The sequence below is a fragment of the Vombatus ursinus genome, unplaced genomic scaffold (assembly GCF_900497805.2).
Source record: "Vombatus ursinus unplaced genomic scaffold, bare-nosed wombat genome assembly UNPS02014770.1, whole genome shotgun sequence".
Lineage (NCBI taxonomy): Eukaryota > Metazoa > Chordata > Mammalia > Diprotodontia > Vombatidae > Vombatus > Vombatus ursinus.
In genome coordinates, this window is record NW_020954548.1 from 28,552,389 (window position 1) to 28,572,789 (window position 20,401).

Sequence of the window (20,401 nt, forward strand, 5' to 3'; positions counted from 1 at the left end):
GAGGTGGAAGGGACGTTAAAGGTCATCTTAATTCAACTCCTTCATTTTTCAGATGTATAAACTGAGGTTAAATGACTTGCTCAAGGTCACACAGGTAGAAATTAGCAGAGCTGGCCTTGGGAATCAGGTCTTCGAACTCCATTTCCAGAGATTGTTCCTTTACCATGTTGCCTGCCTCTTGTAGTTGAGGCAGGTGTTTTTCTTTTAATATGCACCAGATCCTTCTCAGCACAAGCTTTGTGAATTGCCATGTATAAGGGAAGATGAAAAAGGTGTGTAGCAGTTTCACACTGAATTGTAGCTTTAGATCTCTTCCGTGAGGTATAGAGCTAGCCCCAGGAAAAGACCTGTCTAGATGTAGTGTCTGATGAGCTACCTTGCATTCAGGGAAGTAGTGATATGGGAAGCACATGAGACTCATCCTCAAATGTCCTTCAGCAGTGGGAGCTGAGATAATTTTCTGAGTTAACCAGTTCCTTTTATTATCTACTTTGCATCTAGGCCTGGTCTCCCCATGTAGCTGATCAGTCACCATAGTTACTTGGGAGAAGAATTTTCTGGTGATTGAGCTTTGAGATGTGGTCTGTGTTCTTGAGCCACTAAAGAAAAGACCCAGCTATTTCAGACCCCCACCCTGCCCGAATCTTATTGGTGATTGAGTGCTTAGTTAATGTTTGTTGATTGATTGATTTTGATGCTAACAGGCAAAATAAACTTTCTGAAAACTTTCATGGCGAGGGCATGGTCTTCCTTAGACTTTTCCTGTGTTTTTTTTTTTTTTTAAACAGTGTGCTTTTATTTTTTGTTTTTTTATTTTTAGGCAATTGGGGTTAAGTGATTTGCCTAGGGACACACAGCTAGTAAGTGTCAAGTATTTGGTCTGAGGTTGGATTTGAACTCAGATCCTCCTGATTCCAGGGCCAGTGCTCTATCCACTGCGCCACCTAGCCACCCCATGTGCTTTTATTTTTAAAAGAAATTGTTATTATATATCTTTTCCTGATAACATTCTTTTTTTGTTCTCTTGACTTTGAATAATGGACACCATTTATTGTTGTGGTTTTGGTTGAATGATCTGATTTTCTTGGTGTGGGCATTCCTTCCACCAATGCAGATCACAAACCCACTTTGCCTTATTAAATGGTCTTCGAGAGTCGCCATGACTGAAAAATATTACCCTGAGGCCAGTTTTGTTATGAACCTCTCCCAGTTTACGGAGGCTAGTCCTCACATGATAGACTCACCGTGATCACCAGACCTAACATCTTTCCTACTTGTAAGGACCTACTAGAATTTGTATTTTTCTAACATAAGGCCTTTGGGAAATCAATCAGTTATCATCTTCACACCATAATGAGGCACAGGAGAAAGAGGGTAGAATAATAATAAAAACAACTCCTGTTTCTCTAAAGTTTACCCAGCAGTTCTCTCACTATAGTCTTATGAAGTTGGGAGTGCAAGTATTACTATCCTCATTTTATAGATGAGCAAAGAAAGATTAAACAGTTTACCCAGGTGTTTACTTGTGCTGCTGGTCCATGCTGGAGCTGGATCTCAAACCTACCTCTTATCACTCTAAAATGAATGCATTTTTTAAAAGCCATACCACATTCCTTTCCAAGTACCTGCTATGTGCAAGGTGCCCCCTTCATAGCTGTCTTTTTCTTTCTCTTTTTAGGTGGTTGGTTCTGGAATGAGGATGAGGAGGATGAAGATGAGGATGAAGAAGAAGGCCCTTTGGAGACCCCTGAGGAATCGGAGCCACCAGGAGTATGGTCAGCAGCCTATGGTGTGGGAGATGTCCCTGGAACCTGGGGACCTGATGATTCCATCCAGGTCCAGTCAACAGATTTATGGGGAGGAGACCCCTCAAATATGAGCATGGTCACTGAAGGACAAGAGATCAAGCCCATTCTTCATAGTGGGGAGGCAGGTGCCCCACTCCTGCCCCCCTGGGCATTCTCAGCAGTGGTGGAAGCAGCTGGGGGCAGGCCAGAGACAACGTGTGATGTGTGTGGGAAGGTGTTCCCTCATCGGTCAGGGCTGGCCAAGCACCGTCGCTACCATGCAGCTGTGAAGCCTTTCGGTTGTGAAGAGTGTGGAAAGGGTTTTGTTTATCGTTCTCATCTGGCTATTCACCAGCGCACACACACAGGAGAGAAGCCCTTCCCCTGCCCTGACTGTGGCAAGCGCTTTGTCTATAAGTCCCACCTGGTAACCCACCGACGTATCCACACAGGTGAGCGGCCCTACCGCTGCTCCTTCTGTGGGGCTGGCTTTGGCCGCCGATCCTATCTGGTGACGCACCAGCGCACCCACACAGGCGAACGGCCATACCCTTGTCCCCAGTGTGGCCGCAGTTTCAGTCAGAGCTCGGCCCTTGCCCGCCACCAGGCTGTCCACACTGCGGAGAAGCCTCACTGCTGCTCTGATTGTGGACGGGCCTTTAGACTTCGAGCAGACTTCCAGCGTCATCGAAGGGGTGGGAAGTGCTCTGATCTTAGAGAAGAAGCGAGAAGAGAAGAGAGTGAGGGACCTGAGTTGGGTGGGGAGGGTTTGGACCCTGTAAATGAAGGCCCTGTTCTAGATAGGAACTACCCTGAATTGGGGAATGGCTTTGGGGAAGGGGAAGGTCCTTCTCACCCTCTTGACTTCCACTTCCCACTGCCACCCAAATCTTGGCTCCATGGAGAGAACCTCCCAATGTTAGCCCTTCAGGATTTTGGAGAAAGGGTGGCCCACGAGTTGGTTGATGCTCCCCCTATCCCTGGTCATTTAGGGGGTCAGATCTCTCTAATTGATGGGACAGCAATGCCTTGTGACCCCTGTGCTAGTGGACTGCTATCTTTTGGCCCTTCTGTTGGGAGCCTCCTTTCTGACCCCCAGCCTTCTTCCATGTTGGAAGAAGAGACTCCATGGATATGCTCTGACTGTGGAAAGACCTTTGGGCGTCGGGCAGCCCTGGCTAAGCACCAGCGCTACCATGCTGGGGACCGGCCACATCGCTGTGCAGACTGTGGGAAGAGCTTTGTGTATGGGTCTCACCTGGCACGGCACCGGCGCACACACACAGGTGAACGCCCTTTCCCCTGTCCAGAGTGTGGGGCTCGCTTTGCCCGCGGCTCCCACCTGGCTGCTCACGTGCGTGGCCACACTGGGGAGAAACCTTTTGTGTGTGGGGTTTGTGGAGCTGGATTTAGCCGCAGGGCCCACCTGACAGCCCATGGGCGGGCACACACGGGAGAACGACCCTATGCCTGTGGGGAGTGTGGGCGGCGTTTTGGGCAGAGTGCAGCCCTGACTCGACACCAGTGGGCACATGCAGAGGAGAAGCCACACCGGTGTCCTGACTGTGGCAAGGGCTTTGGCCATAGTTCAGACTTTAAGAGGCACCGAAGAACCCATACTGGGGAGAAGCCCTTCCGTTGTGCAGACTGTGGACGGGGTTTTGCCCAGCGCTCTAATCTGGCTAAGCACCGGCGGGGTCACACGGGTGAGCGGCCCTTCCCTTGCCCTGAGTGTGGGAAGAGGTTCTCACAGCGCTCTGTGCTGGTCACCCACCAGCGAACGCACACAGGGGAACGGCCCTATGCGTGTGCAGCTTGTGGCCGTCGATTCTCCCAGAGCTCTCATCTCCTCACCCACATGAAGACTCATCGTGGGACAACGACAACTGGGCCAGCAGCCAAAGCAGAAGGGCCAGGGCAGAACCAAGCGAGCAGGCCTTCTGGGGAGAAAGGGGACAGTAGTAACACTGTGGTGGAATTTGGGGGAAACTCTAGCTTTGCATCTGAGGGATCCACCATGTTCCCTGGCCCCTCCTGCTCTTATGAGGAGACCCTCATGTGAGGTGGGTGAGGAGGGAGCTGGGAGGAGGCAAGTCCCAAGAGACCATTTGTCCCTTCCTTTGTGACTCCCCATGCACAGGGAGCTGGGTATAGGAAGTAACCCCTGTGAGATCTCCTGCGTGTCACCTGACTTCGTGCTCCTTCCTCCTTCTCTCTTTAGACAGTGGCCCAGGCGGGAGGGAGCTGGGCTTAGCTGCTTTCTCTGAAGTCCCTGGCACTTCCCGAGCTCCTCACATTTGTGATTCTCTCCTGCTCCAGTTCTCTGATAGGAAGCTACATCTCTGAATGGGGCTGGCAAGGAAGAGGTGGCCTTTGGGCAGGGTGGGGTGAGAGCTGGGGTTTAGGAAAGATTGAAAAGATGCAGAAGAGTGAAGGTTGGTGTCTCAGCAGCCTGGAATATGATGCCATTTGGGGCTTATATCGTAGAGCGAACCAATAGTCATGAATGGTGGTGTTATTTATTTTACTCTGATGCAGAATTGGGTGGGAAAAAACCCTCACGTGGTTTTCTTCTCTGTAAGCCTGGGTTTGAGCAACAGAAGGAGGCTCTTACTTGGTAGCATAGGACTAGATAAAGGGAGCAGGGGTGTCTGTGAATCAAAGCGTAAGTCTGGGTTGCAGGTGCAGTGGGCGGAGCTGAGTGACTTTTAACTTGCAGGTATGGAATTCCCCCCCCCCCTTCTCAGCTAACTTTGTAAAAAGTGTTTGGTTAATGGGTGACTTCAGGTCAATTCAGTTCATTTTAATATTGACTAGGAAGTGATGTAAGAACCTGGTAATTCCTGTTGCTGCCAAGTGGTATCACTCTGGCAAGTTGAGTCCCTATTCTAGGGGTAAAACTAGATAATTTCTAAGGTCCCTTCCATCTCTAACATTTTGTCTTCTATGTTCTAAAGTCCTTTCCAGTTATGACATTCTATGTTTTAAGGTCCTGTCCACTTCTGACATTTTGTGTTTGATGTTTTAAGGTTCCTTCCAAATTCAGTGTTCTGTGTTCTAAGGCCCCTTCCACTGCTAACCTCTTCTGTCCTAAGGTCTCTTCCAGCTCTGACATTCTATGTCCTAAGGTACCTCCTAGCTCTGTCATTCTTACGTTCTCTATTTTTGTGGATCAGTGGGTAAGAAAGCTTAGAGGAATTCCAAAGAGATTAGATCTATGTTCCTAGCTCAAGGGAATTGAAACAAAACCGAGAAAACTTTTAATGTTACTTCTTTGTGATCATGCCTTGAAGTGGAGTTATGGAACCAACTGATAGAATAGTAGTCAAGAATGTTGATTCTATTACTGTCTTCTCTGCTGGAAATCCTGAGTATTCTGGAGGGAAGATGAACCAGCTCAGTATGTTTGTGGGCAGGTAAAGGTTGGGTTATAGAGATTAGGTTTCCACAGCAAGGGAAAGGAAGCACATTTGAGGCCTTATGCTTCAGATTGAATGCACTCCCTTAGGCATCACCATCCACTGCCACACTTCTCAGTTGCCTGACATCAGGCTTAATTAGATAGGCCAGTTTGTCTTGTCATCAGTGGTTGGTAGCGTGTTTGACAATAGTAGTAAAGTGGATTATGGTTCCAGTCATCTCTCTAGAATTCTTAGCTGTCTCTCCCTCTGATCTAGAGCTAGAGGCAAAGAAGTATGTTGCACAAAGAGGCCTGTGGAAAATCACACGTTTATGTGAACCATGAGGCTGCTTCTAGTGAGTTCTTTGAGTGGTGTAGATCACCTCTCTGGAGTTCCCTCTGTTGTGAGTTAAAGTGAAATAGATTCATTGTTTCCACGTAAACTCATGTGGAGGTGAACGCAGTCACCGGGAAAAGCTCTATTGCTTCCCAAATCTTCCCTAAACCTAGAGATTCTCTGCACTAGCATCTTCACACAAACTGGTTAATGTCTCCTGAAGCTGATATGGTTCACTTAGCACCTTTCTTCTGAACTTAACACTTCATAGATTAAAATATAATTAAGCACTGCTGTGAGTGACTGACTGAAGGAGGTCATGGAATCTCTTTCCTAGAGATCTTTAGGAATAGGATAGATGCACTTGCCTATAGGCAGGGGAATGGGCCAGATGACCTCTGGAGGTCCTTTCCAGTTCTTTTTCTATAGTTACTTCATTACTAGAGGTGAGTCGTATTTCTGTTTACAAGCAGCACTCCCATAGAAAAGTAGCATTCCTGTTTCATGGAGCAGGGAATGGAGACACTAAGAAGTTAAGTAATTTGCACAGGAAAGATGATGAATTAATGACCAAGTTAGGATTCAGAACAACCAATGTTTATTGAATGCCTATTATGTGCAAAGTACTCTATAGTCTACACTGCACAATTAGTTTAAAAAGCAGCAAAGGGCATCTTGGGAAATAACCGGCAAACCATTTTGTTTCTTTGCCAGTCTGAACGGTACCAAAAAATTGCCATTTTGAATTCAATTTCATTCATTACAACTTCACTTGCTATAATGTAGGCGTGGTGTTGAGGGCCAGGAGGGAGAGAGGCAGGGCTGCTGAGGGTCTTTGGGGGAATTGGGGTTGGGAAGCACAAATAGTTGGGGTTGGGAGGTAGGCCTTAGAAAGGGGGGGAGGGTGGGTTGGGAAAGTAGCAGGGAAGGGTTAAAAAGTGATATGGGAATGGGGGTGAATAGGAGGGGAGGGGACTAAGGGGGTTTGTGGTGATGCAGAGGGGATTAGCGATGTTTGGGGGAAATCACGTATATTGATCAGTTATGCAGCATTATCTTGGCTCTTGGCTCAATCATACCTGGGCAAGAAAGATTATGGTGCCTGAGCTATGGGCAGTGTCCTACATAGCAATTTCTGCCCTTTCCCTAGGAGGAGCAGAAGCCCTAGAAATAGGGTGTCAGGGAGGGAAGTGGGTTTGTGTGCTGCGTTCCTGGAGAGGTGAAAAGGAGCTGCGGAAATGACAAGTTTTCTGTAGCAGTGCTGGGATCCAGATGCCATCCCTTTCCACATCTGGCATGTCTCTTCAGGTGCATGTCTTGTGTTCCCCTTGGCCCCCTTCCTGCCTACCCCTCCCCAAATGCATCCATCCCATACTCACCCTTGTCAGCTGGAGAACCTAGCTTTAATAAAGAATGGAGAAATTGAGCTTGACTTGACTCCCTTGCTGTCGACAACTCCTTGGGTCCCTCATCTAAGGAATTTCCCATGATGAATGAGAAGCCTTTTTCTTTATAAGTTTGCCATGTGCAGTGGCAGTATTTTACACTTCGAGGTGGGGTATTCTTACTCTATACTGCATTAACATTGAACTGAGTACTTAAAGGAGTCAGTTGGTAAGAAGGGTGAATTCTGCAGGGGCTACTGCAGAACTTCCTTTTTACTTGGTGGCTCAATTAGTTTTCACCCAGATTTATGCATTAGGCTTATTAGTACTGGCTTACAGGGCTCGGACTAGGGTGGAGGGTGGGATGTTAGCTTTTGACGAACCGAAACCACAGAATAGTGACACCTAAGGTGACACCCTTGACTAACTGTAATTGTTAAATTAAAGATATTACATCCCTCTTGTTGCCATTCACTGAGATGCACGATTTGTTACCTAGCAAGATAATAATATTGGACAAAAGCTGTATTTCACTAATTTTCTGGCTTACTATCTCTAATAAGTACGATATGGAGGTGATATTGCTTTGCTCACTGTGCTGCAGTCTTGAGCAGAATTCACCAACAGGGGCCCATTATTTCTGTCCCTTTCAGAGCCTCTTAAGGTTTGATAAGAAGAGACAGAAGCTATGAGTAGTTCTGACCCATTTGTTCTTGAAAAGGCTTCCAGTAATTTCTTTTGGTCCCTGTTTTTCCCCACTAGGACCAAAGATTTAAAAAAAAGTACCCTCAATTCTATTGAAGGTGGGGAGAAGGCTCAGAAGAACGAATTGAATGTTAGTTTCAAATGTAACCTTTGGGCCTATGAAAAGAGGCAGCTCTGCTTTAAAGATAAGGCAGTTTGATGGCTTTTGAATCTAAAAGTGTACTTCCAGGTATAGACACGAAATGAGTTAATAATTAATGAGTTTCTAACGTGAATTTCTAAAACCAAAATCACCGTTTTACATAGTACAGAACTTCCATAGGAAAAATAAACTTTTATTTCAGAAATATACTCTGAAGATTGAACATAAAAAGCAAACTGCGTCCTAGTGAAGAAAGGACTTCTGGAGAACTATTTAGTATTTACAGGTAATAATTTGCTCTGGTGTGACAGTCTAAGTAAACAATAGGGTGTGACAGAGGAATAGGCTTCCTGCTCACGGCCCTAAGCATCTTGAGCTTCATCTCTTGTATTTCCCCGTCCTTGTCAGTCCTTCTGCTCTCCTTTTCTCTCCTCCCAGTCTTCACGCTTGCATCACTCTCTTCCTTCTCTGCATTCTCCTTTTCTATCTTCTCTCTCACATTATCCTTCTTGTCATCTCCTTCCCCCCTTTTGTGTCTCCCTTTGCTGATAATAGCTGACATTTTGATAACACTTTTTTGTACAAAGTACTTGTCTCATCACAAGTGATAGTGTATTTATATTCCCATTTTATAGATGAGGAATCAGACTCAGAGGGGGAGTGACTTGCTCAAAGTTACACAGGTAGTAAGCGCGACTTACTTCTACGATTCAAACCTGGATTTTTTTTTGGTGGTTCTTTGTTATATATGTTGAATAAAATGGTATGTTTCCAGTTCCTAATTTTAAAATGAAGGCAAATTGAATATTACGTATTTTTCTCTTGGAGTCACAAAATTCAAAATTAGTTGCTTTTTATTCGTAGATCTCAGTTGACTTTTGTGGGTCAAAGGCTGCTGGTAGAAAAATATTCCCATCTCTGGTTCACTTTGTCAGTTTTATGGTTTTAAAATTTTCTTTTTTTTAATGTTCCCATGCACTTAAAACTCCATCTGTGCCACCTTTCACTGACAGAAAGCGCCCAAATTTAGCATGGAGACCATATGGAAGACTCCATTCCTTGCCATGAATGATTCTGGTACTCGATTTTTGGTGAGGAGTAGATGTCAAGAGGTGTGGTAAGTGGGAGGCTTCTATTATAGCACCCAGCTGCTTTTGCCCAGGTGCGCAGTGATACTACCTTATGGTTCTCAGCCGGAACTGCCTTTGTTCTGAGCCTTCCTCATCTCCCCTGACTCCTTGTGTGGATTTCCTCCCCAGTGCTCTCAGACATCTCTTTCCTCAGCTGTCAATGTCTTCTTGCTTACTCTTGTCTCTTCTTCCCCTTTCTCTTGTCTTGGGCCCAGACTCCTTCCTGCCTCTTTCCAGCCACCCAGCTTGCAGTCCTTTCTGACTGTTTGCCTGTTGAACTTTCCCCAGCTCTGAGTGTGTTTGTTGGGAGACTTCTGAGTCCCCTGAGGAGCTGCACAAGTGGTATGGTCCAGCCTACTGTGGAGTCCCAAGGATTACGTACATCTGGCAAGTTTTGTCGCTTGTGGTATGGGAGTTTTTCTTGTTTGCAGCCCACACAGAAGAGGGATAAGAGATGGCATGGTGTAATGTATGCTAGGGAGGACCACCAACCTTAAGTTGGTGTAAACTGTAAGTGCAAACATCTGTGAGCTCCTGCCCAGTGTAAAATCTCATTTTCACATAACTACACTGAAGCCAATGTGCAGGTAGGTATTCTTTTATTCACATATGTTCCAGCACAATTCATTTCTAATAAACGTTATTTACATGTCTATTATGTGTAAGGCATTGTGTTCTAGGTTCTGGACATAACAAAGATGAACACCACCAAGGCCTTGCCCTTAAGGAACTTGTTATCTTCTGGGGATGGAGACAGAACATCAACACAGATAACTATGATGCGAGGGAGAATGTGATAAGTGCAAAGGAGAGGTCCAAACTGATAGAAGGAGCCTGAGGGAGGAAAACCACTGTCACCTGGAAGGCTCAGGGAACATCTTGTGGGGGTCTTCAAATGGACTTCCATTATAAAATAAGGAATGTTTCCTCTTTCTGTTTCCTCAGATAACTCCCCTTCTCCCCTGGAAGAGCTTTGGCCAGGAAGTCCACCTCCTTCACCCCACCCACCCATATAAAAATACACTTCCCATTTTCTTAATATTCTATGTCTAGCTTTACACAGGCCCCCAGGCTTGGAATGCAGTTTTTCCTCTCCACCTGTTAGAATCTTTCCTTCAAAGCGCAGCAGTAACATCACCTCCTAAATGATGCCTTTCCTGGTTCTACCTTCCCTCTCCTGCCCCTGGCTAATTTTCCCCCCTGTAAAGTTTTTCATAATTTACTTTGTATATACTTAGAGGTATACACGTTGTCTCCTTGTATACAGTGTTGGTTCCCTGAGGGTAGGGACTTAAATTGATGCCTTTTTATCCCCAGGACTTATCAGTGCCTGACTGGCACTGATAAGTGGCATATAGTAGGCACTTAATAAATGCTTGTTGATTGATTCTATGTACCAGGCACCACTTACATGGACTTTATAGCTGGAAGGAGCCTTAGAGGTTTTTTATTCCAACCTCTTCACTTTAGACATGAGGAAACAGAATCAGTGGTTAAGTGGCTTGTCTAAGGTAAACGAAAGCCACAATTCAAATTTAGTGTTCTTTCCGTTACACTACTACCCATCTGTCTATTTATGATTTATATATCACCTACTTTCAAAATGATTTGAGACAACTTATGATGTGGCCACACTGAGAACTCACCAGCCAACTTAGATTTTTAAGAAGACATATAGAAGACGGAAGTAAAGGCAGGTAACGGGTTGAATACAAAAACATTTTATAGTCTTGTAAAAAAATAGTGTCAGGGTGCTAAAGCTCGGTATGATGAGGTGTTGGGGAAAGCTAGGAACAACAAAAAGGTTTTTTCCCTCCTTTTGTCTTAAAGCTATATTGGGGGAAAGAAGGTTAAAAATGAGGAGGCCCATAGGTCAGGGTGGATGGAGTGATGATAACTTGACAGTTGGGAGACAGGTAGAGCTGTTTAACTCTTATTTTGTCTTTTATATCTGCCAAGGAGAATGATCTTTGAACTGGAAATGAGAGAATATCTCTAAAAGGTAGTTGACCTCCAAGATAAGTAAGGAAGTAATTAGAGAACACCTGGCTGTCTTTGATGAGTTCGGATCACCTGGACTAGATGAGTTACCTTCTAAGGCAGAACTGGATGATATGGTTGTTGAATCACTGAGAGTAAATTTTGAAAGACAAGAGAATTGAAATGGTACCGGAAAACCGAAGAAGGGCAGATATCTGAATTTTTCTGCCCTTCTCCTCTGGGAAGAAAATGGACTAGAAAGACTATCAGGTGGTGACTTCGATTTGAATTCCTGGAAAAATTCTGGAATGTGTTTACAGTGGTTAGCAATCCTTCCTGTAGGGACTGATGTCTGATGTTTCTGCAGGTAGTGTTCCTATGTACTGAGGTACCTGCTCCCTATGTAGACACTGGAGAGGGAAAAACAGGTAGATTATTACCAATGCTCAGATGTTTCCCAGGAACCCAGATGATGCCTGCCTCCTAGTGCCATGCCTTGGACCAGGCTTCTAAATGGGGTTGGTCTAGAATTTAAAATGCAAAATAATTTTTCATGCAACGTTTCGTAAATTCATCACACTTGGCTTGTACCTTCATTTACCATTAGGATTCATATTGCCTTCCCGATTTTAAGTGAACTAAATAAAAGTACACTTGCATTAGTAGCATGGAACATGTTTATAGTATGAAATCAGGATTAAAAAGGAAATTAGGATGGAAAAAGATAAACTCTTGGCAGCTGCTCATTCTGGTGAAGACCCAATAAACTCCACTCTCTCTGCTCCCAGACTTCAGATGAGTTTTCTCAGTGTACCCTAATCTAATTAGGGAAGCCCATACCTGAGCTCCACTTTCACCCGGGGAAAGGAGAGGACTAGCTTGACCAGTATATACTGTGAGCAGTAATTACATAGTACCTCAGAGGATTCAAGTGCAGAAGCTGTCTCAGTTCCCACCTTCTCCACTTCTTGCTGTTCCTTTTCCCCTCAAATCTCCACTCAATTCCCTAATGTGTGGCCACCATCTCTTCCCTTGCTGGCCTCCAGAAAGCCTCAGTGGCATCTCTGCTGTCCATAGAATCCTGACCTCTAATACCACCAGATGCCTATTGTGGGGGGGGGGGAGGGGAAACACACACACACACACACACACACACACACACACACACACACGAGAATCCCCCGCTCCTATATCAAAGGCAGATTCACTCCCACCTGAAATTTCCCAGAGGCTGAAGCTTCAGTGGGAGCTGTGCCAAAAGCCTCTCAAACTCTTAGTGTTTGAATGACCTGTTCAGCTCAGCCATTTGACTTTTGGTGACAGTCTCGATACACCCACACTTTGGGTGTAATTCCTCTAGGCCCCTAATGCATTTTTCTGTTCCCTTGCCGATGCCATCTGAGCAGAACTACAGGGACGTTCAAAGGAAAAAAAAAGCCTGATTAAACATGTGCTTCATTATTAAACAGATGGTTAATAATTATCTAGAGAAGGAAGTGTTGAGCACAAATAACCTGCATTGTTTCATCTTGACAGACTAGGACATTGGAATGCATCTAATGAAATTTAATGGGGATAAATGCAAATTCTTACACGGGTTCAAAAAGTCAGTTTCATGAATATCTTTAAGAACTGACTAGGCAACTGAAAAATAAAAAGATCTGGAAATTTTAGTAGACTACAAGCACACTATGAATCAACATAGCATGTGATGTTATTGTTAATTCGACGTTGTACTGCATAAAAAGAAGCCTATTATCCCAAACTAAAGAGATGGGAGTTCAGATGAACTTTGCCCTGGTCAGATCCCATCTGGAGAATTGTGATTGGTTTTGGATGCCATGTTTTAGGAAGTATACAAACTGGAGCATGCCTGGAGGAGGGAAATTGGCACAGTGAAGGACCTCGAATTCATACTATTTGAAGATGGGTTGAAAGAACAGGTTATGTTTAGCCTGGAGATAAGACTCAGGACATGGAGATCTGTCACCTGGAAGAGGGATTACACTTATTCTGCATGGCTCCAAAGGAGCAGTGAGCGAAAGGTGCTGAGATAGGTTTTAAGCTTGGTAAAAGGAAAAGCATCCTCACACTTCATGCTATCCAAGAGCGGAATGGGCCATGTCTAGAAGGAGTGGGTTTCTCATAAACAGAAGTTCTCTTGCAGAGTCTTTATGACCACTTGTTAGTTATGTTAGACGGAATTATCCTTCAAGGATAGGTCACGCTAGATGGCCTCTGTGTTCTCTTTCAACTACAAGACTCTGAGGAAGTAAGATGAAGTGAGACATACATAAAGCAAGTGTACAAAAAGACAACAAAGCCCAGGTGAAAGAAGCAAAAAAAAAAAAAAATGTTACCAGGCATCTGGGAGAAGTTAATTTTTGCAGCTGAGTTCTGAATTTAGCTTTGAGCCTCTTGACAACTAAGGCAAAAAAAAGGGGGGGTAGGAAATGCTTTGGATTATGTATAATTTTTACCCTAATTGAAGGATGAGCAACTCAGGAACAGCATTAAGAGTTAGAGTTTAGAAGAGTTAGGTTAGGTAAGTGTAAGGAGGAAATAAATGATCACTTTCATTCTGACCTTGAATATTCATTTCAAGGATATAGGGAAACAATGAATCTCTGACTAATAAATAATAACTCTGGTCCCTTAGAGACATATGTGAAATTTTCCCCAGATTTATCCTACCTGTGACCTTATAGCATTATTAGATTATGATGATAAATTATAACTCACATTCTTATATCACTTTAAGGTTCATAAATTACTTTCCTCACAACAATTTTGTGAGGTAGGTAGAAAATGTATTACTATCTCTGTTTTACAGATTAGAAAACTGAAGTTCATGAAGTTAAGGGACATTCTCATGGATATACAGCTATTAAGTGTTTAAGATTTGAACCTGTATCTCCTGTTTCCAAATCTAGCACTCATGCTGGGTTTGACCAGGCATTATCCTCTTTAATTCAGGCAAGTATTCTTGGGGAAATGGCCTATAGGGAGGCAATATTCCTAACTTGGATTTACTATGTAGGAGATTGGCAAAATCCATTGAGAATTCTGGCATTCAAGGTTCTTAAAATGACCTTGTTAGCTAATGCATACTTAGAAAATAGAAAGTTTAGAAGACTGTAAAATTGAGAAATTTCCTCTGATGAACAAGGGTCAGTTTGCACATTACTAGGAAGGATATATACATCAAGTGTACTGGAAATGTGATTGACTCAGTGGACGTTATTTGCCAGAGACATTCACAGAGAGAAGAAAGAGGTTTTTTTTGTTTGTTTGTTTTTGGTGTGAGTGTATGTATGTGGCAATCGGGGTTAAATGACTTGCCCAGTAAATGTTAAATGTCTGAGGTTGGATTTGAACTCAGGACCTCCTGATTCTGAGGCTGGAGCTCTATCCACTGCACCGCCTAGCTGCCCTGAGAGGTTTTACTTTCACAAACAGCTAATCACACCCACTGCAGGAACATGTAATGAACAGTGATGCCTCAGATTTGGAGGCAGAAAGCCTGGTTTTGAGGACCAACTACTCCACTTATCAGCTGCGTGACCTTGATGTGAGCCTCTGTTTTCTTAGATGCAAAATTCATATAATAATATTTGTATTATCTACTTTATATTGTTGAGGAAAGCATTTTAAGCACTATAAGGGTGATGCTTTCAAATCTTATCTTCAATTCTGGGAATGCACACACTGCACTGACTATAGGGCTAATAACAGTAATAGGACAATTCCAAATTATATCTTATATATCTAAGTTTTATTGTGTTTTTTTTAAATGGTAGTCATATCCTGACAACTCTGTCATTGAATCCTTCCTTGTAATAGAGAAAAACTATTAGATAAAAGTCTTTCATAGTCTCCTCTCCACAGAGATGAGAGAAATGTGTTTTAGTATTTTTTTTTCCCCTGGGGCTGTGATTGGTCATTGAATTTATTTTAATTTCACCTGTTAATGTGTTTTTGTTTATATTTTTGCTGTTATTGTGTGTATTTTGTCATATGTGTATATTATGTTCCTGGTTTTGCTTACTTCACTTTTTGTTGCACTGAAAATATAAAAATCTCACATTTATTTGAATTCCTCATATTTGTTGTCTTCTATGGTACAGTGATATTCCATTGCATTCATACATCCCAGTTCAGTCCTTCCTCAATCAGTGGACTCTTAACTTTGTTTCCAGGTGTTTGTTTGTTTTTGGCTACCACCAAAAGCGTTGCTGCAAATATCTTAGTATAGGATAAAACCTTTCTTTATGTCATATACTTCCTTGGGTGTATGTGCCCAGTTACAGGATAACTGGATCAAAGAGAATGAACACTTTAATGAGCTTTCTCACATAATTTAAAATTTGGAACAACTCAGAGCTCTACCAACAGTGCATTAGTGTGTGTGTATATATATAACTTCTTTTGGGTAGGCAATGGGGTTAAGTGAATTGCTCAGGGTCATACAGCTAGTAAGCCTTATGTGTCTGAGGCTGGATTTGAACTCAGGTCCTCCTGAATCCAGGGCCAGTGCTCTATCCCCTGTAGCACCTAGCTGCCCAGTGTGCATATCTTCTTATAGCCCAACTAGCATTGATTATCATTGTCATATCATCTATGCCATTTTGAGGGATATGAAGCAAAGAGTTGTTTTAATTTACATTTCTTATTACTTGTGATTTGGAGAATTTTTCAACATGGTTATTAATAGTTTGTGATTCTTTTGAAAACTGTTCATAGTTCTTTGACAGGGAAGGGAGGGAGGGAATAAACATTTATATAGCATCTACTGTACACCAGGTACACATATTATCTTATTTGATCCATGATCTGTTGGGGAATAGTTCTTGGTGTTATATCTTTGTATCAGTTTTCTCTGTAGCTTGGACATAACTTTCATCAGATATATTTGATGCAAAGATTTTTTTCTCTGATGAGATAGTTTGTTTTCTAATTCTAGCTGCATTGGTTTTGTTTATGTAAAGGATTTTTAAATTTATATGATAGAAATCATCTATTTTATCTTTGATAAACACCTCTAACCCTTGCTTGGTTAAGAATTGTTCTTTTAATCATAAATCTGAAATGTTCCTACTTTCATTCTCTTCTAATTTTTGTTTTTTGGATGCTGTGACCTTTTATATTTAGATTGTGTATTTATTTGGAACTTATTGTGATACTTGGTGTAAGATGCTGGTCCTAAGCCTGTTTTCTGCCACATGACTTTCCAATTTTTCCAGAAGTTCTTGTATAACAAATAAGAAGTCTTTTCCTATGTAGTTTGTGGTCTTGGGGTTTTTTGAAAGCTGGGGTATTGTGCTCACTTGCTTCTGTATTTTGCTTTTCTTAATGATTTCACTGATCTACTTTTCTATTTTTAACCAATACTAAATAGTTTTGATGCGGACTGATTTAGAATTAATTTGAGATATGCTATTGCTATGTCTCCATTTCTTTTTGCCTCTACCATTTCCCTTGTGATTCTAGGCCTTTATTTTCCAAATGAATTTTGTTATTATTTTATGTCTTTCTATAAGGTAACTCCTTGGTAATTTGATTGATATAGCAGTAAACCTATAAATTAATTTAGGTATACAGTTTATATTTATGTAGTATCTAATATTATTATTAATATTAGTTGAACTGTAATTTTTCCTTCAAAGTATGATTTAAAAATATTTTCTGCATTCTTCACTGAAAATTGTTTTTTTAAATAAATTTTTTCCCATGGGATTTTGTCTCTTATTTTATAACCCATTTATAATGGATTTTATAACCTATTTTTATAATTAATTTATAATAGAAGTCATTAGAAAATGATTTAATGGGCAGAAATTTACTTTGTAGTCAAACTTTCAAGAGCAGAACTATTCAGTGAAGTGAGATATATTTATAATAGGATAAAGAAAGGGAGCGTGGAAAAGAGGAAGAGAGCATGATTATGATCCCATGGATTTGGAGTCAGGAGATTTAACTTTGTGTCTCAGATGTGCTATTTAATATTTGTGACTTTGCTTTAGTCCCTTCCTTTTCCTGGGTCTCAGTTTCCTTACAGTACAAATATGAGAGCCTAGATCAGAGGTGTCAAACTCATGCCCAGAGCTACATGTGCCTGAGAGTGCAGCCCAAACCAGATTAAAAAGTAATTAGGAAATGTTTAACAAAATAAATAAAAATACAATATAAATTATGTTATATATTTGTGGTTTTCTAAGGCAATATGTGACCTGCAGGGAACTGTTTCTAATTAAGTTTGACATCACTAGACTAAATGGTCACTAAGATCTCTTCCAGCTCTAAGTGCTATGATACCAGGATAGGATCATAGAATTTAGAGTATAAAAGACTTTTGAGAAATGGGCCAAGAGCAAGGTCAAACAGCTTAGTGTAGACTTCTGAGTCAGATACTCTCACTACAAGTCCAGTGGTTTCCACTACCACCCCCCCGCCCCAGCCCCGTGTGGTGAACTTGAAAGTGGACATATGTAAAATAATGGACAAATGTAAAAACAATCTGAACTGTACTTAAAACAATGGTTTTTCAACCTAATAGAAGAAACACAAAAATAAGTTAAGACAAAAAGAACAGGCCTACATTTTCTAATGAATACGTTATAATGATTTTTCCCCTGAGTGTTGTCTGTTATATGACTTAATGCCTTTTTAAGTCAAGATTATGGATATTATTATTTTTAAATGACCAAGCCCCATGTATTGATTTAGTAGAAAGGGAGCTGGTTGGTTCTAGAGTAAGGAGTTCTAGGTTCAAGTACTATCTCTAACATTTACTTACCGGTTGTGTGACCCTAAGCCGTCACTTAATCTTTCTGAGCCTCAGTTTCTTCATCTGCAAAATGGGGAAAATAGCTTGCACTTCCTTTTATATGGGTTTGTTGTGAGGAAAGTGCTTGTAAACCTTAATATGCTATAGAAATGTGAGTTATTAGAGAATCGGAGTTGTAGTGAGAGCATCTGGGATGTAAGCTTAGTGCTAATAGCTGAGATCTTAAGTCATTTCACTTCTTTGGGCCTCAGTTTTCTTATCTGTAGAGGGATTGATTAGCCTTAGAGTCAGAGGATATGGTTTGACACTTCTGCCTCCATGACCTGGGACAGGTCACTTTGCCTCTCTGGGCCTCAGTTTTCTCATTTGTAAAATGAGGGGGTTGGACCTCAGAGGTCCCTTCTAACATTGAATCTATGAACTTAAAATTCCCATGGTGATGAGTATTTCAGAGCTCATGTAGCTGCTCAAGACATACACTGCTCTATTGCCACCTGGTGGTAACTACAAATAGCTAATCCTCAGAAAGAGAAATTCCTCTTTCCAAGGTACTGAAATCAAGGGTGCAGCGGGGGACTATGAAGTGGCAAATCATTATGATTGATAATGGCAAGCTTAACTATAGTTCACATACATATATAGATATATCAATTACGATGACAAAGCCCTATATTCATGTCATCTCATCTGATCCTCATGACAATCCCGTGATGTAGGCAACACAAGTTATTGTTTTGTCATTTTTCAGTGGTATCCAACTCTTTGGGACCCCGTTTGGGGTTTTTGGCAGAAATACTGTAGTGGTTTGCCATTTCCTTCTCCAGATCATTGTACAAATTAAGAAACTGAGGCAAAAAGGGTTAAGTGACTTGCCCAGGGTCACATTGAGGCTGGATTTGAACTCAGAAAGAGAAGTCTTCCCGACTCTAGCTCTGGAACTCTATCCACTGTGCCACTTAGTGCTCCACAAAATATAATTTCATCTTTGTGATGACCTTAAAATGCTATAGAAATGGGAATTGCTATTATTTTGATGGATTTATACTCATCAGTGCAGATTCCAACTCAACCACACCTTCCTATCCCATAAAATCCTTATTTATGTCTTTTTGTAGAATATCCACTCCATGTTCTTAACTGGAGATCTTCTTTTGATTTTTCTAACATTCCATGGATATCAGTACAGTACTTATTCCTGCCCAGATTTGTCCTTCATTCTTTGTGCATGAGTGGCCCACCTCCTTTTCTGGTCATGTAGGTCTTTGATTTTTGTTTGTGTTTGCTCTATGCTGTTTGTCACTTGCAGTCATTATTGGCAATATGCTGTTACCTGCTTTCAGCAGCCATATGTCACTCATTGCCCTTTGTGTCACCCAAAATTTTGATTGTTCATAAAGAATAAAGTTCTATGATTTGTAGCTATCTAGAATCACTGGACTTGTGAGGCAAAAAGTGCAGTGCTTTGCACATAGTAGGTAGTTAAATATCTGTCAGATTGAACTGGGATAATAATGGTAGCAATGACAGTACTTGATGTTTAATACATTATTTTATTTGAACGATGACTCTGTAGAGTACAGGGTTTATAATACAGGCATCACTATCTCCATTTTGCAAATGTGAAGACAGAAAGTCAAAGAGGTTAAGTGACTTGTCCTTTAGTAAATATCAGAGATAGGATTTGAATCCAGGTTTTGACTCCAAGTCCAGTGCTCTGTTCATTATATGAAAAGATGGGCAATGAACTTGGCTTGGGATCAAATCAGAAGATATCAGGATGGATTGTACTTGGCAAAACTAGCACTTTCAATGGGTTACAACCCTGTTTTACTAAAAAAAAAAATAACAATGACATATGATTTAATTGATTTGGATGTTACCTGCAATGGTGTGGGTCACAATATGTCTTAAGGCCATCCCAAGGGGGTCCATCTAGCATGCTGGAAGTCTTCCTAAAATTTTCCTGGGGCAGCTAGGTGGCACAGTGGATAGAGCACTGGCCCTGGAGTCAGGAGGACCTGAGTTCAAATCTGGCCTCAGACCAAACACTTGTCACTTACTAGCTGTGTGACCCTGGGCAAGTCACTTAACCCCATTGCCTAGCCAAAAAAATTTTTTTTTTCCTGATATCATGAGGATAACTGAAGAATATTCAGGCTGTCCATCTGTTATTCCTCACCCTCACCATGTAACCAGCTTATCTTTTTTCCTATTGTACATTTTTTCTGATGGCATTTTTGAACTCCTGTTCTTTGAACCCCAAAAGAAGCTTGGAATGATTAGGGGACCATAAACATTTCCTAAAGGCAATTCAGTCCACTCTTCTAGAGGCATAGGGTGAGTAATAGACCATGATGAGAACTGATACAGAACTATGGATGACTTCCAAAGTCTCACGACATATCTGGTGGCTCTAGGCTCAAGCTGTAAGGACTTCTCTCCTGTTCCCTTCCCAGACTTGGGAAGGAATGTAACATTTCAAGGTTTGATTATCTGAGATTTAGGTGGACTAGTGTGATGAAGGAAAGTGAAAGAGGCCCCAGAAAAAAAGGCTAATAATGAAAAACGATCAGAGAGGCAGCATGGCATTGCAGATAAAGAATTGGCCTTGGATTCAGTAAGAACTGGGTTCAAATCTTGCCTTGGACACAATAACTAGGTGACCTTGGCAAATCATTTAACCTCTGCATGCTCTAAGCAACTGTCTAAGACTGTTAGTTATAAACAGCTGGCCATCTGCATTGAGTG

General features: G+C 41.9%; 1 protein-coding gene across 1 annotated transcript in view; it reads left to right on the plus strand.

Moving 5' to 3' along the window:
• ZNF316 (zinc finger protein 316) overlaps nucleotides 1-4,756 on the plus strand; it is a 38,305-nt gene extending 33,549 nt beyond the window's left edge. Inside the window, exon 6 of the mRNA XM_027862745.1 lies at nucleotides 1,679-4,756. Within this exon, the coding sequence (XP_027718546.1) occupies nucleotides 1,679-3,849 (2,171 nt within the window). The 3' untranslated portion in view covers nucleotides 3,850-4,756. The remainder of the gene's footprint in view (nucleotides 1-1,678) is intronic.
• The last annotated feature ends 15,645 nt before the right edge of the window (nucleotides 4,757-20,401 follow it).